The 27,575-nt window shown below is 36.6% G+C and overlaps 1 protein-coding gene across 2 annotated transcripts in view; it reads left to right on the forward strand.

The window, feature by feature from the left end:
• RFC3 (replication factor C subunit 3) overlaps positions 1-27,575 on the forward strand; it is a 49,903-nt gene that overhangs the window by 21,564 nt on the left and 764 nt on the right. Inside the window, exons 8-9 of one of the 2 annotated variants that reach the window (XR_007461072.1) lie at positions 1,787-1,856; positions 3,403-3,675. Coding sequence is in view for 1 of the 2 variants with exons in the window: in XM_049646793.1 (XP_049502750.1) it covers positions 1,787-1,856; positions 3,403-3,594 (262 nt within the window). In the remaining variant the exon portion in view is untranslated. Of the gene's footprint in view, positions 1-1,786; positions 1,857-3,402; positions 3,705-27,575 lie in introns of those variants that run through there. The other variant, XM_049646793.1, reaches the window with a different exon arrangement.

Genomic DNA, 27,575 nt, shown 5'->3' on the forward strand with positions numbered 1-27,575 from the left:
GTCTCTCTCTGTCCCAAAAATAAATAAAAAACGTTGAAAAAAAAAAAATTAAAAAAAAAAAAAATTTTAAAAATAGAACTACCCTATGACCCAGCAATTGTACTACTAGGTCTTTCTCCAAAGGACACAGGAGCGCTGTCTCGAAGGATACAGGGGTGCTGTGCTGGTGGTAAGTTTATAGCAGTGCTGGTGGTAATAGCCAAAGTATGGAAAAAGCCCATATGTCTATTGACTGATGAATGGATAAAGAAGTGTGGTATATATCTATAATGTAATATTACTTGGGATCAAAAAGAATGACATCTTGCCATTTGTATTATGCTAAGCTTAATATATGACTTCACTCATGTGGAAGATGCAAAACAGGTAAACATAACAGAAAGGAGGCAAAAATAACAAAAAGAGCAAGGGAGACAAACCATCAGAGACTCATATACAGAGAACAAAGTTGTTGGGGTATTGGGTGGGGGGGATGGGCTAAATGGGCAAGAGGCATTAAGGAAGACACTTTTTGGGATGAGCACTTGATGTTATATGTAAGTGATGAATCACTAAATTCTATTCCTGAAATCATTATTACACTGTATGGTAACTAACTTGGTTGTAAATTAAAAAAAAAAAAAGATGAAAACTTGCTTTGAATGGAAGTGTTCTAGTATTGCAAAAGAAAATAAATCTTTGATGAGTCACTTCTCTGATCTAAATATGGAACATCTGTGATATTTACTAATATCTTCCTAAATCTTACTAATATTTTACTAAAAGCTTTAAAACATGTTTTCCTTTTAGGGTACTAAGTATATATACGGAGAAAGATAGTTGTTTTGTGTGTACTTACAATTTTACTTGTCATTTTTGTCTTGCCATTTTAAAATGCCATATGTAGGGGCGCCTGGGTGGCGCAGTCGGTTAAGCGTCCGACTTCAGCCAGGTCACGATCTCGCGGTCCGTGAGTTCGAGCCCCGCGTCAGGCTCTGGGCTGACGGCTCGGAGCCTGGAGCCTGTTTCCGATTCTGTGTCTCCCTCTCTCTCTGCCCCTCCCCCGTTCATGCTCTGTCTCTCTCTGTCCCAAAAATAAATAAAAAACGTTGAAAAAAAAAAATTTAAAAAAAAATAAATAAATAAATAAAATGCCATATGTATTCTTTCTTTCCTGGAACTATTATGAAAAGGGCCGAAAATTAAGAGCTCAGAGGTTGGAGTATTCATATTCACTTAGACAATCTGATTCTGTGCTTGCCTATGACCTATTGTACTGCCTTTCTGTGACAGGACTGCTTTGTTTCCTTGCCATACTGCTTTTTTACTTTGCAGTTGAGGTAGTATGTAATGATACATAGAATCATGCTTGTATGCTCTTTTCTTACTTGTATAATTAACTAGTGATTGTCTTATCTTTTCATGACCATTTTCTAGATGTCCGAGGTATCTATCTGGAGGAAAAATAAACATTGTCACTTGATATGTCATGAAAGTAGGTTGAAATGCAGTGTGAATAATGTCAACCCTCACTCTTCCTGAAGTCTTAATTTTTATCTGGCACTTTCATGGTATTTTGATGTAATTAATAACTGAATATAAATGTCTGACTTTAAATGAGTTCTGAACATTTTCTTTTAGAAGCATGAACTGAAATTAGGAAAAGCTTAAATGTGTATCTTAAGTATGATAAGCCATTTAACAAAATGTATGGGAATTAATTCATAAACTAAAACAGCACAGTATGTTCTTGAAAAAATTGTGTCTTATTTTCATTACAAAGTATTAATTATCTTGTTTTATATAGGCTTCTTGAAGTCCGTGGAAGACTTTATGAGCTTCTAACTCATTGTATTCCTCCTGAAATTATAATGAAGGTAATCCGATTTCAGTTCCTGAACCATTTATAACCATGAAATTTGGACTTTTGCAGTACTGAGACACATTGTCATTTCTTTCTCTCCAGCTCATTAATTCAACAGGTATTTATTGAACCTTTCCTGTGTGTGCCAGATACCATTAGGGGAGTGTTGAGGAAGACCTGGGAGGCCCTGCCTTCAGAAAATATACATTTTAGTGGGGTGAAATGGGAAACAAGAAGCAAAAGGATTTCAGAATGTTATAAGTGCTACAAAGGAAGTAAGAAGGTGAAATGGTAATAATGGAAGGTGGGCTGTGGAAGGTCAGCAGTGGCTTCTGTGAGGAAGGCGTGTTTAAACTGAGACTTGGAAGATTAAAAGAGAGGCAGCGTGTAAATAGTTGGGGAACAAGTACGGTTAACCTTTAAACCTTGAAGCTTTGAACGATGTGGTAGTTAAGACCCTGACCTCCTGCATAGTTGAAAATCTGTGTATTACTTTTAACTATCCCAAAAGTTGACTACTAATAGTCTACTGCTGTCCAGAGGCCTTACTGATAACACACTGGATTAACACATTATGTAGATGTGTTATATACTGTATTCTTACAATAAAGTAAGCTAGAGAAAAAACTTATTAAAATCATAAGGAAAATACATTTATGCTACTGGACTTACTGAAAAAAAATGTGCTTACAAGTGGACCCTCACAGTTCAACCCCACGTTGTTTAAGGGTCAGCTGTATTTCAGACAGTGAGGTTTAGTGCACATAGGGAATGACATTAAAGAAGTAGGCAGAGTCTAGACTTTGTTACATTTTGTAAGGCACAGCTTTAGGTTTGGTCTGGTAGGTCTAAGCCATGTGTGTTGACTGATTTAGATGTTAGGGAATGCAGGGGGTTTTGTTTGTATTTATTAAAGTTATATGGCAACACTCACAAAAAATTCTAATTATGCCAAATATAAAAGAGAGTGAGTTCTACCCATCCATTTCTACAAGGGTGAGCACTTCCAACAGACCTGTATTCTAGTCACGTAGAAATATGCCCATATGTATGGCTGTGTGTGTATAGTTTCACAAAGCTTCACAATGTTCTGCACTGTGGTTTGTTTGTTTTTTTTTAAATAATGTAGCATGGATGATATTTCATGACAGTATGGATTTATTTTATCCTTTCTAGTGGATGAATGGAATTTCATTATGGGACTATATCATAGTTTTTTGAATATGCTGTTGGTGGAACTTTAGGTTGGCTACACGTTATTATTGTAACTAGTAACATTGCAGTGAGCATCTTTTTACTTCTCTCTTTGCACCCTCATACATTAAGTATTTGGCATTTGGAATATGATGGATAGCTACCACATTTTACATTATGGAAAAGGTATGCGGTTTTTTTGTTTTTGGATGAAAACTACCATATAAAAGAACATACAAAAGAGATTTCACAAGTAAAAAGAACATACTGAGGTTTTGCTTCTTTTTTGAATGAGAAATAAAACTTGTTCAGCTTATTATTTTTTTAATGATTACTTTTTAAATTACTGGTTATCTTTTTTTCAGGGCCTTCTCTCAGAACTTTTACATAATTGTGATGGACAGCTGAAAGGGGAAGTGGCCCAGATGGCAGCTTACTATGAACATCGTCTACAGCTGGGTAGCAAAGCCATTTATCACTTGGAAGCATTTGTAGCCAAATTTATGGCGCTTTATAAGAAGTTCATGGAGGATGGATTGGAAGGCATGATGTTTTGACATCTTGACAGCTATCCTTAATTCTTCCTAATATATCTCAGTATCATCATTTACATCCATTTTATATTGGAAGAGCTGCAGGTAAAATAAACTAACTTCACTTCACCATGCCTTATTTGTGGTGTTTTGTGGTTTTTTTTGGTAGTAATTTTTCTGTGAACTATTAATTATTATACTTAAATAATTGCTCTTTTATACTGTTGAAGTTATTGAAAGGACACAACTTAGAAACTTCAGAGTCCAGAAACATGATTTTAGAGTTTAATATACTTTCAAAATTTGCTATTCAACTATGCAGTGTTGGTCTTCCCATTTTCCATCCTTTCTCTCATCTGTTGGAGGAAATTTACTACATACAATAGCAGAGGTTGTTTTCTATCCTCTAAATGACCATTTTTGGCCACAGGCACATAACTCTGCTTGGCAAGTCATTACCTTTAATCATATTTTCTCTCAGTCAAGAATTGTGTTTTTTTGTTTTTTTTTTTTTTTCAGGAAATATAAGGATTAATTTTGAAATAAAATAGCCTGAGTGTGAAGAACATTGTTGGTACCATTCCTGTTGAGACTATAGAAATCCAATTTTATTTCAGTAATTCACATATTAGGTGGGCTACTAAGAAATAAGAATGTTTTCATTGAATACTTGAGATTGTTGAAGAACATGCATCATGTGTTTCACAGCAAAGGTATATTAGTATAGAAATTACTCTTTGAACAAGTGTATTTTTCTGTCATTGATCCTATCCTTTGGAACATTTTTTCATTAGATATTTGGTTCATGGAACAAAGAATTTGCTTGACAGATTTGTAGGACAGGCTCTGAATAGTTTCTTTAATTTGGGGCAACAGAAGCATGACTCAAAAGCTAAACCAACAAGGGTGAAATAAAAGATTTTAAGTTCCAATAAGTTAAATTACCTCTGTGAGGATAATAGGGAGACTTCTTGTAGTAGTTAGTGATCAGTCAGGAAGTATTTAATTGATGGACACAGCTACACACATACAAAAACGTGTAGCAGTTTTAGGCTTATGGGAAATTGTTAAGGTCAGGAAAGATGACCTTTTTGTGTTTGTTTGTTTTGGGGGTACTAGTTAGGCCCCAGTTAGCAGTCTCAGTCCTTGGGGCACTTACATGCTAGGAAGGATATTGACTATAACTAAAGAACTGGGAAAGTGAGGTTTGGCAGAGTTAGGACTTTTAATTTGAAAAACAAAAAGTGAAAATATTGTGACTGTCTTCTGATGTTTAGGAAGTCTGAGTGGTCTTATAATTTTTATTCCTCTGGAGCAGTGCTTCTCAAAGTAGAATCTCTGGACCAGCACCAGCATCACCTGGGAACTGAGAAACATAGACTCTCAACTTTGATTCCACATCTACTGAATCAGCAACTATGGGAATCGGATCAGCTATTCAGGGAATTCTGGTGTACCCTTAAGTTTGAGAACCACTGCTTTAGAGAATGTGTACTTAGGATCAGTGTGCATAGATTAAAGGGAGACATTTTAGTTGCAAGTGAAGAAGAACTTTCTAACAGCAGCTGTCTTGTAATTGTATGGCAAGCTTGAGAGTTCCTTATAAACAGGAAATGTTTAGAGAATTGTCGGAGAATGCAATGCTTACATATGCTAGACGTTGCACTAGGGACTTTCTATGTATTATTAGACCCTTACATCTCTAGGAGAGAGGTATTATCTTCTATAAAAATAAAGAGGCTGAAGTTTAGAGGAATGAGGTGTAATTTATACTAAAACCCACTTTGTCTGTATTTGATTTTTGACAAATGTATTCAGAGTAGCACCATCCCAATCAGGATACAGATTTTATCAACTTCAGTTTCTTCCACATCCCTTTGCTGTCACTCTACCCCTACCCTGGCCCAAGTGACCACCGATCTGCTTGCTGTAGTTATAGATTAGTTTTGCCTGTTCAAGAATTTAAAGTCAAATACTGTATGGTCTTTTTCTCAGGCTTCATTGTCTCAATTATAATTGAGATTCCTTTATGTTGTTGAAACACGTATGTTTCACTAATTTCAATTTTTATTGATCAGTATGTTTGTGTATGTTTTAAGCCTATTCTTGATGGACCTTTGGGTGTCCAGGTTTTGGTTAGTATAAATTAACTTGCTCTGAATATTTCTGTATAAGTCTTTTTGTGGACATACTGTTTGCATTTCTCTTGAGTAAATTTATAGGAATACAATGACTGGACGTAAGATAGGTGTAAGTTTAACTTTTAAGAAGTTGCCAAACAAGCTTCCCAACGAGGTACCATTTTGCATTCCTGTCAACAAAAAGAGAGTTCTAGTTGTTCCTATAAAATTGGTTGGTTGCATTGATTTTCTGTATTGTTGTCTGTTTCATATTTTATTGATTACCTTTTTATCTTTATTAATCCCATTCTTCTACTTTTGACTTAGTTGGCTCTTATTTTTCCAGAGTCTAAGCATGAAAATTTAGATCATTGATTTTAGACCGTTTTTTTCTAATAATCATTTAAAATTACAAATTTCACCCTGCATACTGATCTAGCTTCCTCTACAGACTTTGATATCATGTGTTTTCACTTCCGTTAGTTCAAACTATTTTTTCGTTTTTCTTACGATTTTTTCTTTGAATTATTACTTGGAAATGTGTTAATTTCCAAATACTTAAGATTTTCCAGATATATTTTTAAGTCTTCTTTATTAATTTTCTTTCACTTACTGAAAGGAATATTGAAATCTCCAGCCATAATTATGGATTTATCACATTCAACTCTTTTGAGTTTTACTTCATGCATTTTGAATCTCATTATTAGGTGCAAACATATTTAGGATTATTATGTCTTGCTAGTGATTTGACACCTTTGTCATTACTTCAGATAATATTTGTTTCAGATAATATTTCTTGCTCTGAATCTACTTTAATATTAAGATAGCTTCTCTATCTTTCTTTTGATGAGAGTTTGCATGGTAGGCATATTTCTTGTTCTGCTAGCAATGAATTCTCAGTTTTATCTGGAATGTATCTGTTTTGTCTTCATCTATAGAATTCTTGGTTGATTTTACTTTTTTCCCCCCCAGCATTTTAAATATTTCATTCTACTACCTTCTGTTATTTCTTCTTGATGTTTTCAATATTTTCATTTTTTCTTTGGCTTTTTAGCAGTGTGACCAAGACGTGTCTAGTTTTAATTCTCTTTGTGTTTATCTTGGGTTTTATTTAGTTTCTTGGATTAGATTATTATGAGTAGTAGTATTGTAGTATCAGTTTGGGGATTTTTTTTTTAACGTTTATTTTTGAGAGAGAGACAGAGCACAAGTGGGGAAGAGGTAGAGAGAGAGGGAGACACAGCATTTGAAGCAGGCTCCAGGCTCTGAGCTATCAGCATAGAGCCTGATGCAGGGCTCAAACTCACAGACCATGAGATCATGACTTGAGCCAACTCAACAAACTGAGGCACCCAGGTGCCCCTGGTTTGGGAAATTTCTAACCATTATTTATTCATATCTTTTCTGTGATCCTTTTTTTCATCTTCTTTGAGAGTCCCATTATTTATATGCTGGAATGCTTGATGTCCACCCCCCCCCCCCCCTGCTGATGCTTTGTTCATTCTTTTAGTCTTTTTAAAAAAAATTTTTTTTTAATGTTTATTTATTTTTGACAGAGAGACAGAGCATGAGCAGGGGAGGGGCAGAAAGAGAGGGAGACAGAATCCGAAGCAAGCTCTAGACTCTGAGCTGTCAGCACAGAGCCTGATGCAGGGCTCGAACTCATAGACTGTGAGACCATGATTGAGCTGAAGTCGGACGCTCAACTGACTGAGCCACCCAGGCGCCCCTTTAGTCTTTTTCCTTTGTGTTCTTTGGACTGGATAATTTCATTGATCTTGAAGTTCATTGATTCCTTCTTATGCCATTTCATAGTTGATAGCTAATTTATTTTTTAATGTTTGTGCAATCTGATATTTAATTTTTCATTTTAATGTTTGTGCATGTTAACTCTAGAGTTTCCATTTTGCTCTTTTATGTAGGTTCAGTTTTTCTATTGCAATTCCCTATTTGTTGTCTCATTGTTATCTTTTTCCTTTAATTCTTTGAATATATTTATAATTGCTTTGAAGTCTTTGCTAAATTCAACATCTGGTTCTACTCAGTATCAGTATATTTCTTTCCTTCCCATAACCCCATGTCTGGTAATTTGTGGCTGAAAACTTAATTTTAGATAATATATTTTAGCCATCTTTATGTGTTTTATTTTCTGATTTTTTTCTTTGTTTCATAGCTTACGTAGACTTAAACTGTGTAATTTATCTTCCTTTCACTGTGCAGTCTCTGATGTTTCTGCTCAGTTATTATTATTATTATTATTATTATTATTATTTTTAAGCCTGGCTTCATCTTTCTGTCTGCATAGTTTCATGACCAGATAATCATTTGGGCAGTTTGAGCTCAACATCTTAAATGAGGCTTGAAGTCGGCTGAGCTATAGGTGGGCTGAGGAACACATTCCAAGATTGCAACCAGTTCTCAGTATCCTTTGGTTTTCACTTCCCCAGTTTAGCATTCATTTGGTTATGTGTCAGTCAAGATTGTATCTTAGTCCCTCCATGGCTCTTTTATTTCCAGGATCTCTCAGTTCAATAACTGACTGGTCTCTCAGTGGTCATGAACTAGAATTGTAACCTTGGGCTAGCAAAGCTATAGATTTTCCCCATCCTTTTTGAACCACATCTGCCACTTTTATCCAGCAAAGCCATAGGTTTTCATATGTCTACATCCTGAATTGAGTCCACTACTCTGGCTGCAATCAGCCTTGAACTTACAAAGCTACAATTTTTACTGACCAAGTGACAGGTTTGTTCTAACAACACCAGGTGGAGATGGCCATAGAGTTGCTGCCGTTTTTATGTAAAGCTAGTTTCTTAGCAATAAACATTGTTTAATTTGCCTAATTTGGATCAGTTTTAAGTATCCCGATTGGTTGTTTTTGACAGTTTTATCCACTCATTTTTAATACTTCTCTGTAGAGGGAGATCACCCAATTTCCTCCTGTTTCACTTAGTATAAGTAGCCCTTCACTGATTCATTTTTTTCATTGCTTTTTGTAGATCTAAATTTCAATCTGATATCATTTTCCTTTAGTCTGAAAACCTTTTTTATTTAAGCTTTTCTTGCAGGGCAGATCTGGTGAATTCTCTCAGGGTTGCTTTTTGTTTTGTTTTGTTTTGTTTTGTTTTGTTTTTGGTGGGGCCTAAAATGTCTTTAGCATGCAGTGTTCTTTGGAAAGCATTTTTAATGGATATAGAATTGTACTTTGATGGGGTTTTTTTCTTTTTTTTTTCTTGAAAAATATTTTTTGTCTTTTGGTTTACATTTTTTTTTTTTAGAGAGATTTATATCCTAATTTTTCTCCCTATGTGTTTTTGTTTCTTTTACTTACTACGGCTACTTGTGAGATTTACAACTTCTCTTTATAACTAGTTTCCTGGAGTTTGATTAAGATGTGTCTTGACACTATTTTTCTTTGTAGTTTCCTGTTTATATTGCTTTGTATTTATTGGGATTCTTGGATTTGTGGGTTTATATACTTTATTAGACTTGGAAAAATTTGGCTGTTTTCTTGAAATATTTTTCTGCCCTGTCCACTGAAACTCTAGTTTTATATTTCTGACTTCCTGATAGTGTCATGTAGAGTCTCTCTTTTTCTTCTAGGCCTTTTCTCACTGTCCTTCAGTTTGAATAGGTTCTGTTACCTTCAAGTTCACTAATCTTATGCACAGTCTAATCTGCTTGTAAGACCATGCAGTGAAATTGTCATTTTAAATACTGAGTTCCTCCACTCTGGAAGTTAAGTTTCATTTGATTCTTTTTTTGTATTTTACATTTCTTATTCTGTTCATGATTTTTAAAAAAAATTCTTATATTAATAATAGCCCTTTTGGGGTGCCTGGGTGGCTTGGTCGGTTAAGCATCTGACTTCGGGACTTCGGCTCAGGTCATGATCTCACGGCCCGTGAGTTCGAGCCCCGTGTCGGGCTCTGTGCTGACCGCTCAGAGCCTGCAGCCTGTTTCAGATTCTGTGTCTCCCTCTCTCTCTGCCCCTCCCCTGTTCATGCTCTGTCTCTCTCTGTCTCAAAAATAAATAAACGTTGAAAAAAAAAATTAAAAAAAAAAAAATAGCCCTTTTGAAGTCTTTGATTAATTCCATCTGTCATTTCTAGATCTGTTTCTGTTGACTGGTATTTTTCCTGGTTGTGGGTCATATATCCTGCGGTTCTGTATGTGCATTAATTTTTATTGGATGCTGGCTATTTTGAATATTACATGGTAATGTTACATTTTTGAATGTCTGAATTCTGTTGTCTTTAAACAGTTTCGAACTTTGTTTTAGCGGGCAGTTATTTGATTAACTACTTGATCCCTTTTCTTGCTTGTTTTTCACCTTTTTTAGAGTAGTTAAGCTTGACAACTGAGACATTACTTTTCTGGTGTTCTACTCAATACCCTGGAGATCACTAAGGTGTCTGTGTCTTGGATCACCAGAAATCAAATGTCTTCCAGCCCTGTGTGAGCTCTGGTAATTTTTCAACATATCTTTTCCCAGTATTTTTTTTTTTTTTTTGGGTCTGGCTTTGTGGAGTCACACTCAATGCATATGTAGCTTAGTAATCATCCAAAAATGCAAGAAAAGAAACCCTTACGCAGATTTTTGTACGCCTTTTCTGTTTCGCTCCTTTTCCAGATCTCTGCTGTGCATATTCAACCACCTTAGCTTCTGAATTCTCTTTTCTCCAGCTCATTGTTATCACTGTTGTCTGCCTGGATTTGCCCTTCTTATCCTGCAGGAAAGTGCCTCTAGGCAAAAATCAGGTGACTTTAGTTTACCTCGTTGTTTTTTTTCTCTTATGCCTTACAGTCTTGCATTCTCTGTTCAACATCTATTACAGAGTTGCTTTATGTATTTTGTCTAGTTTTCTAGTTGTTTCCAGTGGGAAGGCAAGTCCAGTATCAGTTACTCTTACATAATTGGTAGTGAAAGTCTTAAAGATTTTAACTGAAAGCCCTAATTTCTGTAAAACTCTATGATTTAATGTATTTTTTCCCAGTGGTATTGAGGTATAATTGACATCTAACATTCTGTAAGTTTATGTTATACAGTGTGTTGATATGATACACATAATTGCCAAATGATTATCTTCATAGTTTTAGCTAACACCTCTATCATCATATCACATCAAATAATTACTATTTCATTTTTATGGTGAGACCGTTAGATTTCAGTAACTTTCAAGTATATAATACAGTGTTATTAATTATAATCACCATGCTGTACCTTAGAGCCCCAGAACTTACTCCTCTTAAAACTTGAAGTTTATATTCTTTGACCAGTATCTTCTCATTTTCCCACTTCTCAGTTCCTGATAACCATAATTTTACTATCTGTTTTTGTAAGGTTGGGCTTTTTAAAATTCCACATACATGATGTCATACATTATATGCCTTTGTCTTTTTCACTAGCATAATGCTCTCAAGGTCCATCCATATCGTCATAAATGGCAGTGTTTCCTTCTTTCCCATGGCTGAATAATTCCATTGTGTGTGTGTGTGTGTGTACACATGTGTATGTACATATGTATATATGCACACACACATCACATCTTTAACCATTCATCTGTTGAGGGACATTTAGGTTGTTTTCTTATCCTTGGCTATTGTGAATAATGCTACAATGAACATGGGAGTGCATATATCCCTTAGATTTTCCATTTTCCTTTACTTTAGAGGTATACATAAGTGGGATTGCTGAATCATGGATCATGTACCTGTTAGCCATCTGTATGTCTTTAGAAAAATGCCTATTCAGATCTGCTTATTTTTTAATTGGATCGTTTCCTTTTTTGCTATTGAATTGTATGAGTTCTGTACGTATTTGGATACATATTTTGGATATTGGATATTATCAGACATGTTCCAGAAATAATTTCCTCCCATTCAGTAGGTTGCCTTTTCATTTTATTGATGATTTCCATGGCTGTGTAGAAGCTTTTTAGTTTTTTTTTTAAGTTTATTTATTTTTGAGAGAGAGAGCGTGAGTGCAAGCAGGGGAGGGGCAGTGAGAGAGGGCGACACAGAATGGGAAGAATTCTCCAGGCTCTGAGCTGTTAGCATAGAGCCCAATGCAGGGCTCAAACCCAGGAACGGTGAGATCATGACCTGAGCCGAAGTTGGACATTTAACTGACTGAGCCATTCAGGTGCCCCGAAGCTTTTTAGTTTGATTTAATTCAAATTAACTAGTTTTGCTTTGTTACTTTTGCTTCTGGTGTCACACTCGATCTGTGTCAAGGAGCTTACCACGTATATTTTATTCTAGGAATTTTATGGTTTCTGGTCTTCAAGTCTTTAATCCATGTTGAGTTAATTTTTGTGTGTGGTATAAGATAGTGGTTGAGTTTCATTATTTTTGCATGTGGCTGTCCAATTTTCCCACCACCATTAGTTGAAGAGACTGTCTTTTCTCTATTGTAGTATTGGCTCCTCTGTCATAAATTATTTGATCATATATGCATGGGTTTATTTCTGGGCTCTCTATTTTCCATTGATCTCTATGTCTTTTTATGCCAATACCATATTGTTTTATTTACTATAACTTTGTAATATAATTTGATACCAGGGAGCACAATGCTTCTAACTTTGTTCTTCTCTTTTAAGACTTCTTTGACTATTTGGGGTTATTTTGTAGTTCCATACACATTTTAGGATTTTTTATTTCTGTGCAAAATGCCATTGCTACCAACTGCATTGAATCTGTAGATTGCTTTGGGGAGTATGGACATTTTAATAATCTTCAAACTCATAAGCACAGAATATCTTTTCTATCTTCAATTTCTTGTAGTTTTCAATATACACGTCTTTAACCTCCTTGGTTAAATTCATTCCAGTTTATTTTATTCTTTTTGATAACAGTTATAAAAAGATTGTTTCCTTTTTTTGTAGTTTGTTATTAGCGTACAGAAATACAAAAGCTTTTTGTGTATTGATTTTGTATCCTGAAACTTTTCTGAATTTGTTTTAGTTTTAACACTTTTTTGATGGAGTCTTTAGGGTTTTCTAGATATAATAATCGGGTTATCTGCAAACACTGACAGTTTTATCTTGTTCTTTCCAGTTCTGATGCCCTTTACACCTTTTTCTTGCCTAATGGCTCTGGCTTTGATTTCCAGTGCTGTCTTAAATAGAAGTGGCAAGAGTGGGCATCCTTGTCTCGTTCCTGATGTTAGGTGAAAGGTTTCCAACTTTTTACTATTGAGTATGATGTTAGCTCTGGGCTTGTCCTATATGGCCCTTATATTGAGGTATTTTTCCACTCTACCCACTTTGTTGAGTTTTTATCATAAATGGATGTTGAATTTTGTCAGCTGTCTTTTCTGAATCTGTTGAGATGATCATATGATATTTATTCATTATTTGATTAAAATGTGTATCACACTGACTGATTTGCAGATTTTATTCTATCCTCACATCCCTGGAATAAATCCTACATGATTATGATGTGTGATCCTTTTAAGGTATTTTTAAATTTGCTTTGCTAATAATTTATTATTTTTATATCTATTCTTGTTAGGGATATTGGCCTGTAATTTTCTGTTCTTGTGGTATTCTTGTCTGAATTTTGAAATCAGAGTAATGCTGGCCTCATAAAATGAGTTTGGAAGAGTTCCCTCATATTTAGTTTTTGAAAGAGCTTGAGAAGTATTGGTATTAATTATTAGAATGTTTGGTAGAATTCACCAGTGAAGCCTTCTGGTCCTGAACTTTTATTTGTCAAGGGTTTTTACCAGTTAAATCTCCTTCCTAGTAATTGGTCTGTTCAGATTTTCCATTTCGTCGTGATTCAGTGTTGGTAGATTGTTGTTTCTAGGAATTTATCCATTTTTTTCTAGGTTGCCTAAATTCTTTACTAGGTAAATCACAGATCTCTTTGTCTTTAGATTTTGTTATCAGAGGATGATTGTGATCCTTTGGTGCAATCATGTTACCTTGATTTTTCATGCTCTTTGAAGTTTTGCATTACTTTCTTCACTTCTGAAGTAGGAGTCACCTCTTCTGGGCTTTACTAACTGTTTTTGGGAGAGAGAGACCTTCCATCAGCCATGAGATATTCTGAAGCTATCTCAGATCTTTTTTGGGTCCAGCTGTTCATACCTCTTGCCCCTCGATGGCAGAGTGCTTAAGCTTTAAGCCTTTCCTGTATTCTATAATGCAACACGCCAAGTGCTAACAGTTTCTCTTTTGTTTCCCCTTAAAGGTGGTACTGAAGTTCAAATTTGTGGTCTTTCCCTGGCCCGCAGATTTGCCAAGTTATGTACATGTTCACTGGCCATCTTCCAGAGCTCACTCTTGTTGCCACCATTGGGAGCACAGATAGCTGGCCACAAGATAGGGAGGTTTGTACGTGAGGTAAACAGAGTGCTAGAGGTTTCTGTGGGCCAGTTGAAGTGATCGACAAGTGAGGTGTTCCCATCAGCTCACTGGCAGAGTTCTGGTGGAATCTGTGATCTAGTTAGGATCTGAGTCCCTTACTTTCATCCAGTAGTTATATTTGCCACTCTCCTCATCTTTTCCTGTCATGTAGCTCGTGATTCTGCACTGTGATGGGGCAATAAAGAAAGGGACCTCTTGAGCAGCATCATGTACAGATGAAGCCAGGGGCTCATACACTCTTCCACAAAGGTTCTCTCTTTTTAAAATGATTGTCTTAAGTTTCTTCAATGTTCTCAGGGGACTGTGATTGGAGAGGGCCTGGACCCAGTTTACAGGCCACTGTAGGGTCAACAACGGGGACCGAGGTCTGTCTGTGACTCCATTGCACAGGTGGGTGAGACTCCTCTAGAGTCCCTTGACATGGGGCTGAACCCCACAGCTTTCTCAAAGGCACTTCTGTCCATGGATACCAAAGTTTTGCTGTGGATGGGGGACAAAAACCAGGGAGGACTTAAGCTGTTATGATGCTGACTCCTTTCTTTTTATGTTTTTAGAATATAAATTAAAATTTTGTTCCTAAGATTTGAAGTTGTGCAATATACATCACAACAAAAAGGTTTGTTGCGGTTTTAATAAAGTTCTGTTTTATATTCAGATATATCAGAACTGAATGATAGAGATTTAAATGTTCTTTCCAAATTATAGCACTCCAAGTTGTGAAACACAGTTCATAAAATAAAAAATCAACTCTTGGCAGCAATTTTCCTTGTACCTAGTTCTCAAGAAAAACATAATTTTTTTCATATTTTTCAAATTGGTGAACTAAATTCCACTAGATATTCACCCCAGTTTCTTTTCTGTTCATAGTTCCTATGGAAATTTGGAACATTATCACAAGATGCTATTTATCAGTTTGATCGTGGTATGCATGACTTAACAATAAATTACTCCTCTCAGTAGCTTTGCAAAAATAGTGGTCCCTCCGAACCTTAGCTCATGTCTGAATTGCAGCCTAATGCTGGTTATAAACACTGTATGGTACCTTTGTGACTTGGTACCTTCTGCCTGTTGCAGCTCTTTTGATTAGCTGATTGCCTACCGAAGTTACCAGCTCTTTAATACAGCAGCATAAGAAACTTTAGCAACTTCCTGAAGAGAAGCTGTACAAAATAATCACTCATAGTAGGCACATAGAGAACTCCACACAGCCTTTCCAGAATAGCATTAAGTACCTCTGTGTGAGGCACTGTGCTAGGTTTTTTTTTTTTTTTTTTTTTTTTTGGCATCCTCATTTAACTCTCCTAACAGTCTCAGAGCTACCCTGTTTTGCAAGTGGGAAAACGATCTCGGCAGCTGAGCACAGGTTCTATTCCAATGAATTGAAAGCCACCAACCCAAGAAATAGGTCTTCAATACTGCCTAATAAATTTTACATTTCTCTGTCAAGTCTCCACAATGCCTCTTTAAAACTTACCTCTTTATCAACCAGCTAATAAAACCAAGTGTGTATGCATTCTGTATTATATGTTCATTTGTATGCATCCTATGTACTATCTATGCATGCATATTCTCTTATATAAAGAGAAGCTGTCGTCTTTGTTTCGAGTCTAATCTTCATCAGTTGTAGCCTGTGTCTGAAAAAGTGGCAGTATCTTCTGTCCTTTCTCTCTTGTATTTTCAGTCCTCTCAAAAGCAGACCCTTGTGTTGCTTTTGATTTTCCTAACATATTATCATCAGAGTTTCCAACATACAGAAAACTGGAAAATATTGACAGCATTCATACTAATGTTTAATGTGAATTTTAACTGTACTTGCTTTTTCTTTTTTTAAGTTTATTTATTTTTGAGAGAGAGAGAGTGCGCGCACACACACACAGGGAGAGAGAGAATTTCAAGTAGGCTCCGTGTTGTCAGCACAGAGCCCAGTGCAAGGTTTCATCTCAAGAACCGTGAGATGATGACCTGAGCCAAAATCAAGAATCAGATGCTTCCCTGAGTCACCCAGGTGTCCCAGTACTTGCTTTATCATATGTCTATCCTTCCATCTTTCAGTCCTCATGTTTTTGCTGCATTTCAAAGCAAGTTACAGACATCAGTACGTTTTTCCCAAGACTGTTAGCACACACATCATTAACAAGCTAGTTGAATAAGGTAAGAAAAATATATAACAGGCATAAGGAAACAAAAGGATGGAAGAAAAGTCTTCGTATTAGACAAAATGATTGTTTTCCTAGAAAAATTCTAAATAACAATTCCTTTAACAAATGGGTGAATTTAGTAAGATCACAAGATGTAAAGTTAATGTACAGAAGTCAATTTACGTAGTAGCAGGATACTAGTGGAAAATAAAGTTTAAATAATTGATTAAATTTCTAATACATCAGAGACCCCCTAGAATAATAAATAATAAATTTAACCAACCTTGCCCCCAAGACCTGTATATTCAAAATAAATTCTTAAAAGGAATTAAAGAACACCTATATAAATAGAGAAATTTGTCTTGGATTTGAAGACTCAAGATGTCCATTGTCTTCAAAGTGCTTTGTGATTTATGACTATCATGTTACATCTACAACCTTGTAGAACTTATAATACAGTATTAATTTGCTTTAAACAAATAGACCCAAGTACTTTAAAAGAAATTAAGAGGAAAAATAGATTTTAGGGGTGCCTGGGTGTCTCAGTTAAGTGTCCGGCTTTGTCTCAGGTCATGACCTCACAGTTTGTGGGTTTGAGCCCTGTGTTGGGCTCTGTGCTGACAGCTCAGAGCTTGAAGCCTGCTTAGGAATCTGTGTCCCCTTCTCTCTGCCCCTCCCCCACTTGTGCTCTCTCTTTGTCCCTAAAAAATAAACATTAAAAAATAATAGATTTTAACATTAACTATTTACCTTTTCTGGAACTTCATTTTTTCCTTAATATCCAGAGTTTGATCTGTTTTGCTTTCCATTTAGCCTGAGTAACTTTCTGTAGCATTTCTTACAGTGTAGGTCTATTGGCAGATTCTCTTAGTGTTTATTTTGTCTTAATCTTTTGAAGGATGTTTTCACTAGATGTGAAATTCTAGATTGGCAGAGTTTTCTTTAGTTGTTGCTCTGCTGTTAGATGATGATGGTGGTGGTGATGATGTTGATGTTAGTAGCTTATCTTTCAGTTTTGGAGGTCAGAAGTCTAAAATATGTTTCACTGGAGGTTTTAGGGGAGAATTAGTTCCTTGCCTTTCCAGATTTTAGAGGCTGTTTGAATTGTTTGGCTCATTCCTTTTTTCTTCATCTTCAAAGCCAACAATGTGGCATCTTCAAATGTTTCTCTGACTCTGCTTCCATCGTCAAATTTTCTTCTCTGATTATTCCCCCAAGTTTATTGAGATCTAACTGACCTATAACCCTGTAAGTGTATAATATGATTTGGTACACCTGTGTATCGTGAAATGATTACCACAGTAAGGTCAGTTAACATGTCCATAACATTTTTTTTTGTAGTGATAACATTTAAGATCTGTTCTCTTAGCAACTTCCAAGTATATAATACATTTGTTAACTATAGTCATCATGCTGTATATTAGATCCCCCACACTTACTCATTTTATAACTGGAAGTTTGTACCTTTTGTCCTTCATTATTTTTGATGAGAAGTCTTTGGTCATATGTGTTCTTGTCCTTGTATGTGTAATTTGTTTTCTTTGCCTGCTTTGAAGATTTTTCTTTATTTAAATTTTTTATTGTTTTTAATTGTGATAAAATGCATACACAATTTGGTACCCTAACCATTTTTAACTATGCAGTTTAGTGGCATTAAGTACATTTGCATTGTCGCAGCTGTTACCAACATCCATCTCCAGAACTTTTTCATCTTGCAATACAGGAATTCTGTACCCATTAAATAACATCTCCCCATTTCCCCCTTCTCCTTAGCCCCTGGCAACCACCATTCTACTTTCTGTCTTTATGAATTTGACTACTCTAGGTACCTCATATAAGTAGAGTCCTACAGTATTTGTGTTTTTTTGAGCTCCTGGCTTATATCACTTAGCAAAATGTCCTCAGTCAAGTATTTTCTTAGCTTTGGATTTTAACATTTAACTATGATATGCCTGGTGTTTTCTTTGTAATCATCTTACTTGGGGCTCATTGAGCTTCCTATCTATGCATTTATATTTTGCACCAAATTTGGGATTATTTTCAGTTATTATTTTATGAAAATTTTTTACAACTCATTCACTTACAGCTCTACCAGGAATCCAGTTACACATATATTTGACTTATTGCTATTATCTCACAGATCCCTGTGTCTTCATTTTTAAAAACATTTTTGTCTCTTTGTTTTTCAGACTGGATAATTTTTACAGATCTGACTTCTAGTTCTCCAGCTCTTTTGTCATCTTCATTCTCCCATTAAGACTATTCAGTGTATGTTTAAGATACTGTGTATTTTAGTTCTAGAATTTCTGTGTTGTTCTTATTAACAGTGTCTATTTTAGTACTGGTACTTTTCTATCTATTATAAGTGTATTTTCCTTTATATCCTGGAGCCTGGTTATAGTCACTGCATTGAGTATTTTTGTGTGTGAATTTCACAATCTGGATTCTATGGGGCTGGTCTGTGTGGGTCATCCTTTCTCTTGATACGTCCTGTTCTTTGTATATTGAATAATTGCGAATTGCACCAGAAGTTCTGAATGATTCAGGCATTAGTCAGAGAGTGTATGTGCAGAATTGGAGCTCAGGCTCTCTTGTTCTCTCTTTTCAGGGATTGTCTCTACAACTTTCTAGCAGTTTTGGTTACCCTAGTCTTCTAGTTCTTCAATAAAACTGGATTTCCATGAGATATTAGATACCTATCTTAATGCAGATGAGGGCGTGCTCTTAGTAAAAGCCCTAAAAAAATGGGAAACTCTTCTGGTGCTCCACCATATCCCACTTTGACTCCCTTCCAGTTTCTGCTTGTTTTTCTTCTCTGTACAGCAACTGCTATTTGTATTTTGTTCAATGTTTATCCTTGTTATCTACTGGAAGGTTGGCCTGGTAGAAGTAATCAGCCAAACCAAAAAGCAGAAAGTTATTCCTATTGCTTGTAAATATATTCAAGTCCCTCCTATTAAGAAAAAAAGTTGTTTATATGACTGTAGCCCCATCTTTGGGCCTTTTTTACTACTCTTTACAAACTTCTAAATAATGCTTTCTGTTCTCATTGCAATAGTTTTCTCACTTCTCAATCCCTTTCAATCTTTTTTCTTCTCATAATTTCAAAAACCCATCTAGTCAAAAAAACAGGTATATGTTTATATCTCTACACAATGAATATCTGCTCTATATCCAGTGAACTCTTTTGGTTGACCTCAGCAACATGTGTTACTCTTTCCTGAATTCCTCTTTTTTTTTTTTTTTAATGGCTTCCTTGAGACAAATGCTGTCTTCTGTTTTCTTTAACTATTTCTTTGGGTGCTCAACTTTACAGGCTATTCTTACTAAACTATCAAATGTGGAATATGGCTTTATCTTTTACCCTTCTGCTCATAAGACTCTCCTTGAGTGATCTTATTCAAGCTTAGGGCTTCAGATACCACTTTGTAGCCAATAATTTCATTTACATAAGCTCAGACTTTTTCTGAATTTTAGACTTCTACACCTAAACACCTTTCTGATACTTATTCACAAATACATCAAAGACGTCTCAACTTGGAACATGTCCCAAACTGAGCTTTTGATCTTCCCAGCTCCCAACTAGATCTTTTCCGGTATTCTTTTCTCAGAGTCATCTTTTTGGATTGTTTTTCATGTTCTACAACTGTTGGAATTTCTTGTGGTTCCATCTAATTTTCTTTATTCAATGACCAGTTTATATGTAGCCTGAGATAACTCAGTTTGGGGTTTATAAATGATGCATATGCTAATGATTCACATGTTGAGACATTTGGTGTGTTTCCTAACATCATCTTCACTAACTTTAGCTTATCAAAAAAATAATTCACCAGTTTTTCTGTTAAACCAACTACTCCTCTTAGCTTCTTGCTTGTGTTAGTACACCACTTTTCTCCTAGTACATGGTGTAAAACTTTGGAGTAAATTGGAGCTCCTGGGTGGCTCAAGTGGTTAAGCCTCCAACTTCGGTTCAGGTCATGATCTCATGGTTCATGGATTCAAGTCCCGTGTTGGGCCCTGTGCTGGCAGCTCAGAGCCTGGAGCCTGCTTCAGATTCTATGTCTCCCTCTCTCTCTGCCCCACCCGGACTCACACTCTGTCTCAGTCTCTCAAAACTGAATAAATGCTAAAAAAAAAATTTTAAAAAACCCCCCAAAACTTTGGAGTAGATTGACCTCTCCCTTTATTTTAAAACAGCCAGTTGTCAGGTTCTGGTTATTTTCTCTGATATATGAGTGTTATTTTCATCCTTCTGTACTTGTACCATTTGGTGTATGTAGTTAATTGTACCTGCCACTAAATTGAGAACAGACTGACTATGTGGACTCATGGTTAGACTCACTCTGAGACACAACAGATTTCTAGAAAGCATGGATATAATGCAAAACATAGATATGTGTTAAAAAAAAAAACAACTGTAACTCTTCATACTCATCGCCTTAAGTGATCTAGCACCTAATTTCTGTGCAAGAAAGAGATACATATAACTATAAATATTTAGATTCAGACCACTAAGTGCAACTTTTATCCATTCATTAGGTCAGAAAAATATTTATTGAGCACCTGTTATGTGCCATGGTATTTTTTTAAAGACACTGGGGATATAGCAGGACAAAATAGGTAACACTTCCCCTTGTGAATTACATTATACCACAAAGATAGATGATAGATAAAATAGTGTGTGTCAGATGTGTTATGGATGTGGAGCATTGGTTTGTTTTACATAGGATGGTCAGGGAAAACCTCTTCAACAAGAGAACTAATCAGGGATAAGAGAATTCTAAGCAGAATAAACAATATAGGCAAGACCTGAGGCAGGAAGGAACATGCCAGTGGAGTGAGTTGGGTAAAATGGGAAAGTGGTAAAAGATGTCAGAGCTGCATTGGGTTTGCATGGAGCAGGATAGATCATATAGGGCACTGGTGTGCTGGTAAATGTTTTAACAGCTGGCTCCTTGGGGGCAAAATTAATAAAAATCCCTGGTTTTCACTGTTTACTAATTTCTCTGGTGTAAATATTCCTGCCACGGCAATTTCAAGCTACTAACATGAGAACAACGAGCTTTCAAAAATTCCATAAAATTTATTAGACCTTGTGAGCTGGTACGTCTTCTCCAGCACACCACTAATGTAGAGTCTTATAAACCACAATTAAGTTTTCTCTTTCTTTTCTTTTTCTTCCTTCCCTTCTGCTGCTCCTTCCAGAAAGGAGGTCAGTGGAGGGTTTTAGAGAAATTACATGATCAGGTTTATGTTTTAACAGAATCTAGCCACTGGGTTGAGAGTATTAGTTACTCTTTGTATAAACATTTGGCTGCAAACTCCTGGCTTACAAAGTTTTTAATTTGGTTTACATAGTGTTGAATTACACATTGCTTTAAAATATCTTGTTATCAATATTTAAAAATCTAGAAATATCCTATAAAGAATGAATTTCTTTCTTTTTTTTTTTAGAAAAAAAAATAGGCATTCCTTTCCTTTCTAGAATTTAATTCATTGGAGCTGAGGAATGGCTTTGTTTAGAGTATGCATTCTCCATTTTGGTACATTTCTTAACCACATCCTTTTAACTTTCCCCACCTCCAACCTCCTGCTTTGCAAAGATTGGATTCTTTAGTTGATAATACAACACATGTAAACAGTGAATATTTCTATGTAGAGTTATTGTTACACCATTACACATCTATGTTCTTCTGATATATCTACTGAAGTTGGATTTGGGAAATTATTTGGCAGGGAATAATTGAATAATCTGGCCTACAATTTTATGGGAAATCCATTTCCAGATATTTAAATAACAGAGCTTACTATGAATACATTCCCCATTTGTAGAGTGGAAGACTGAATTCTAAAATGGACTTTCTGATGTCAAATTTTATGAAAATAATGTTGATATTTTAAACATTGGAATTCCATGAATGGGATTTATTAAATTGCAGTGCAATATGGTATTAAAAACATGAGAATATTATACCATCAGAATAACACAAACATCTTGAGAAAAGTTACTGTCAGTTCAAAAACGAATAAGCAAGGATTTCAACTGTGTTTGCAAATATTGTTAGCTGCGAATACTTCTCCATTCCTAATATTTCCTTCTTGGGAAGTGGGCTCTATTAATGTAACTCCAGGCCTCTCTATCCTTTATCTATTCAGCTCCTAGAGAGATGAAGTGTTTTATTTGAATGTCAGCATTGAGAAAAGTACGTGAACCGGCTTGAGTTAGCTCCAACTTTTTTCTTATTGAGAATGAGCCTGTGTGTTCTAAGTTGTAAACCTTACCTAGTCAGGCTTCCTACATATGGGGAGGCCTACCCGAGTCCAGCACTGCCCTACCAAACAAACCATGCCATAGAGGCTGCTCTCTATCAGTAACAGGTGTTATTTTGGCCTCCCACTCTTATGTTTTGTTGTATTTCTCAACTTGTTCTAAACTGAGGGTAGGGGGCGCCTGGGTGGCTCAGCGGGTAAGTGTCTGTCTCTTGATTTCGGCCCCAGTCATGATCTTGTGGTTCATGGGTTCAGGCTCTAGGTTGGGCTCTGCACTGGGAGTGTGGAGCCTGCTTCAGATTCTCTTTCTCCCTCTCTTGCCCCTCCCGTATGCTCTCTCACTTTCAAAATAAATAAACAGTGTGGGATAAGGGTGTGATTTATCGGGTAGGGGCTCTCACAGGTGTGGTTTATTCATCAGGAACATTGAGAAATAAAAGAACATTTTGAGGGAGAAAATTTCAAGAAAAGATATTTATGCCTGGTTTACAGAGACTTATTTTAGGCCAAACATGTTTTTACACTTTTGCACATGTCTTTGAACTTCTGTAGCCTAGGAAAGAAGCTCTAGCTATCACGAGGTATTTTGAGCTTGGCAGGTGACTGCAACTTATGACTTACACAACTTATGTGAGAAAATAAGAGAACCCGTTGGGGCGCCTGGGTGGCGCAGTCGGTTAAGCGTCCGACTTCAGCCAGGTCACGATCTCGCGGTCCGTGAGTTCGAGCCCCGCGTCAGGCTCTGGGCTGATGGCTCAGAGCCTGGAGCCTGTTTCCGATTCTGTGTCTCCCTCTCTCTCTGACCCTCCCCCGTTCATGCTCTGTCTCTCTCTGTCCCAAAAATAAAATAAAAAAATTAAAAAAAAAAAAAAAAAAAAAAGAAAATAAGAGAACCCGTTAGCTGTGTTGGGAGCTTCAGGTAGAGGCTGCTTTAGCTTACTGCACAGGCTAGCTTTTCTTTAGCCAAGGCAAAGATTCCATTGTAGAGAATTTTGCAAGTATTTTAGTCACTGGCTGACAAAAGAATATTTGCTACTTTTAAACTGAAGGGCAGCTGAATTCTGCATGGATAACAGAACACTTAGAGATGCCCTAACTTTATACAGTTAGTACCATGGCTGGTTAGGCAACTACATTGGGTATTCCACGTTCTCTTCCTCTTTCAGGATCAAGGAGGGTACCGTGGAGAGACCTTGACTTCATGTGGCATTTCTGCCTATTTTTATGACTCACTGTCCCATTATAGAATCTCACATTGGCTTTATGTTGGTATAAGTTCTAACTCTGACTTGATACATGGCTTCACCATAAACTTATGTTAGATTTAATGAACAGGTAAGAGATGTGAGCCCCTATTAGAAAGAAAATGCCATCCCCTTAAGATGGAAAGTCACCCAAATTACATTATTACAAACACAGAGTTAGAAACAAAAATGTTCTATGCTTGGAACTATTTGCCTGTAATAATCCCATTTGCTTAGGAAAACAAGGAGAAACCAGAGTGGTTTGAAAAGGGTACTTCAGTTTTACTGTCAAACCCAGGAGCACAAAAAGATTAAGAAAATAAAGGAACACAGCTGATTAAACTGGAGGAAGAGATTTTTTTGTTTATTCATTCAAGAAAGAATAAGGGGAAAAGGGCATCCTGAATAACAAAAATGCAAGCAGGGGAGAAAAGTACCCAGATTCTAACTGCTCTTAAGAAGGAAAGATATTTTTGTTGTTACTAGAGCAGAAATGGTGACTGGGATCCAAACAAACCTAACAGCAACCTTGAGTGATTCCTCCAAGAAAGGCCAAGTCATTGAGAGATGATTTCTGAAAGTCACAGGCCATCACTCAGAACAATTGAAGAACTTCTTAGAGAGTGGGACAGCAACCCCAAGTGGTTACAAAAAAATCTGGGCAGAACTGAGAGAGGAAATGCATGTGAAATAGGCAAATTGGTTTTTTATTCAAGTATAATTAACATACAGTGCTATATTAGTTTCAGGTGAACAACGTAATGATTCAACAATTTCATATATTACTCAGGGAAATGGCATTGCCTGTTTCTCTGTATACTATGATTCTGTCACATAGAAGCTCACTGAAATAATACTTTGGGGAAGGAACTTTTAATGAATCTAGCTGATAAATTTATGAAGTGAGGATCCTAAAGGAAAGTAGAGAAGAGATGTGAAGAAATCCAGTGACAAAGAACAAGTTCAAGCTTTAGCTACATGTCTGATGGAAGAATATCTCCAGGGAGGTGGGGATTATCCATCTCCTTGAGAATAAAGTAGAAAATATTTGGACAATAAACCCAGAACTTGTTGATTTCTTCTCTTTTATTATTAACAATGCAGAGTTGTTATAAAAATAACCATCTGGGCCAGAAAGTAAAGATAAAGTAAACAGAAGGGAGGCACTCCGTTCCAGAAAGCAGCATTAGCTCTTGGGATTAGAGAAGGAAAGAGGCCATTTTAAGAATTAGATTAAATTGTTAACAAACTCAAATAGCCTTCTGAAAGCTGTCAGGAAATAGCAGAGGGAAATTAAATACCAGTGGTATGTCCCAGTATTTCAGAAAAAGACATAGCAGGAAAATAAAAAATAAAAAAAGCTATTCAGACCCCAAGACATTTGAAACGGCTTTTCCTCAGGGCACAAGCTTGAGAAGCATCAACATCTCTTCGTGCAGGAATCTGATTCCTCAGCTAAAACAAATGAGGGAATTAAGACCTCTTCCCAAGGGGGCAGGTCTCACAGTGCAAGCAACCCCCAAGCTAGAGGCAGTGAGACAACCACTGTGGCACAGGACAGAAAATACCTGTTCCCAGGAAGTGGTGCAGTTGTGTCACCAGACAGAACCTGTCCTCAGGGTGGTGTTAGGGGCCCAAGACTCCATGGGAAAGGGATTAAGAAGTACTCGGTAGGGGCGCCTGGGTGGCTCAGTCGGTTAAGCGGCCGACTTCGGCTCAGGTCACGATCTCACGGTCCGTGAGTTCGAGCCCCGCGTCGGGCTCTGTGCTGACAGCTCAGAGCCTGGAGCCTGTTTCAGATTCTGTGTCTCCCTCTCTCTGACCTTCCCCCGTTCATGCTCTGTCTCTCTCTGTCTCAAAAATAAATAAACAAAAAAATTTAAGAAGTACTGGGTATGCTGGATGTGGAAGAAATCACCTGAAGCCCCACTGCAATTATTTGAAGGGGACAGAAATGCCTCACATGACCCTTCATGTGAGGATGTAGGAATCAGAGATGGGTTTATTTTGTTCACAAAAATGTAAAGAAGTGTAAATGAAAATGCTAAATGTGTAGGCTCAAATAACTTGTTGGGAGAATTTTCTTAGTTTGGCTTAAGTAAACAGGTCATGGAATCCAGACCGTTGGTCTTGAATGACAGACTTCCTGCTGAGATTGAGGCCAAGAATATTTTCCTTTCCTCTCAGATATCATGGGATTACTCTTGGGGTCTCGGCAGCCCTGGTGCTGGGAATGTAATTTGGCCTGCACTAATTGACTTAATGGCAGGAGAATGGCTTTCTATATTAGGTAGATCTGGAAAAGGCCTGGGATAATTCTGTGTGACCTGTTAACTCTGGAATTTTGGAAGTGAGGCTTCTGAGAAATTAGGCATTGTATTACTATGACTTCTGAGGCTTTTGAAGCTCCAAACCCATTTCCAGGGAAAGATTGCTACAGTTGCTGAAGAAGCCCCATTGAACTTTACACTTTGAACTTCAACACACAGGACAAGACAATTTGATTTCAGGCTTTAGTTCTTTCGGATTTTAATGTCTTCAACTTGTAAATGAATGCAATCTTCGGGCTTTAATTTCTTTCTTGGAATTTAATAATAGAAGGGAAATTGTGTTCAAATATGAACCATCTCTTTAAAGTCATTTTATTATTGAAGTATCTTTAAGATAGCATTTAATCTCTGCAGAACCTCTGTCATGCTACATTGGACAGCATGCCTAGACAGAATTTTGGACAGAAAATAGAATAGGAAATACATTTTCTGCTTTTGGCGTGGAGTGGACTCAAAGCTGATACAATGAATGTGTTGTTTTGACCCATTGCAGATTCTTCTGGGGACAACATTTAAATATTTAAACATTTAAAAGCTTAAGCTTTGCCATTGGACCCAGGAGGAAACCCAGAAGAGCAGAAATTGGTGTAGAGTGTGGTCTCATGAGGGTCAGGGGTAAAGTTCTACTGAGGGAGAGAGCCACAACTCTTGTGACCAAAGCCTTCATGCTTAAGCTCAATGAGTTAAGAGAATGAAAGGCTGGGGGATGTTGATGGGGTTCACCTCTTCCCCACTCCTGAGGCTTTGTTCTTATGAGAGGAGCTCAAGTTCTTATAACTCTGGGCTCCCTTCTTCCCTGTTAATTGCTCTGTCTCTGAGAGATTTTTAGCCTCTGAATTCAGTTAGTAGGGCATGCTCAGCTCAGCTCCCATTTTCCTTCCCTCAGAAGTAAACATGCGTTTCCCCCTATTATGACGCATGGAAGCCTAGCCCCGTTCCAGTGCTTCCTTGCTAGTCCAGTTCTGGAGTTCAGTGTTAATGGGTGTCAATATACAGGCCAAGCCCTCCAACTTGACCTCTTTTATATATAAAAGTGATGTTTTGGCTTCATCTTTTTTGTTTTGGCCCCTGATATAACCCTTGGGTCTCTTTGCTGTGTTACAACCTAGTTTGATTAGTTTTTCAGAGTTCTTAATTTTTCTAATTTGAAATAAAAGTCAATTCAACAAATTCAGCACCTACTATATGTTATTGTGCTGGACCCTGGGAATACAGAAATAAACAATGTCTCATTAGATAGTGACTATTTACATGTTTATATATAATATTAGAAAAACACATACACCAAAAAGATAACACAAAGGAGGAAGTGATCAGCCTGCCTGGTAATTTGGAGGTAGGCAGCTGTCATGGAGAAGTAAATTTTTGAGCAAAATGACTAAGCAGGGGAAGCATATTTTTGATGGAGAGATGCATGTTATATCAGGATACTAGAAATAGTTGATAATTCCTGAGCATACAACTCTTTTTCTTCCTTCCTTTCTTTCTTTCTTTCTTTCTTTCTTTCTTTCTTTCTTTCTTTCTTTCT

The sequence above is a fragment of the Panthera uncia genome (assembly GCF_023721935.1).
Source record: "Panthera uncia isolate 11264 chromosome A1 unlocalized genomic scaffold, Puncia_PCG_1.0 HiC_scaffold_16, whole genome shotgun sequence".
In the NCBI taxonomy this organism is placed as follows: Eukaryota; Metazoa; Chordata; class Mammalia; order Carnivora; family Felidae; genus Panthera; species Panthera uncia.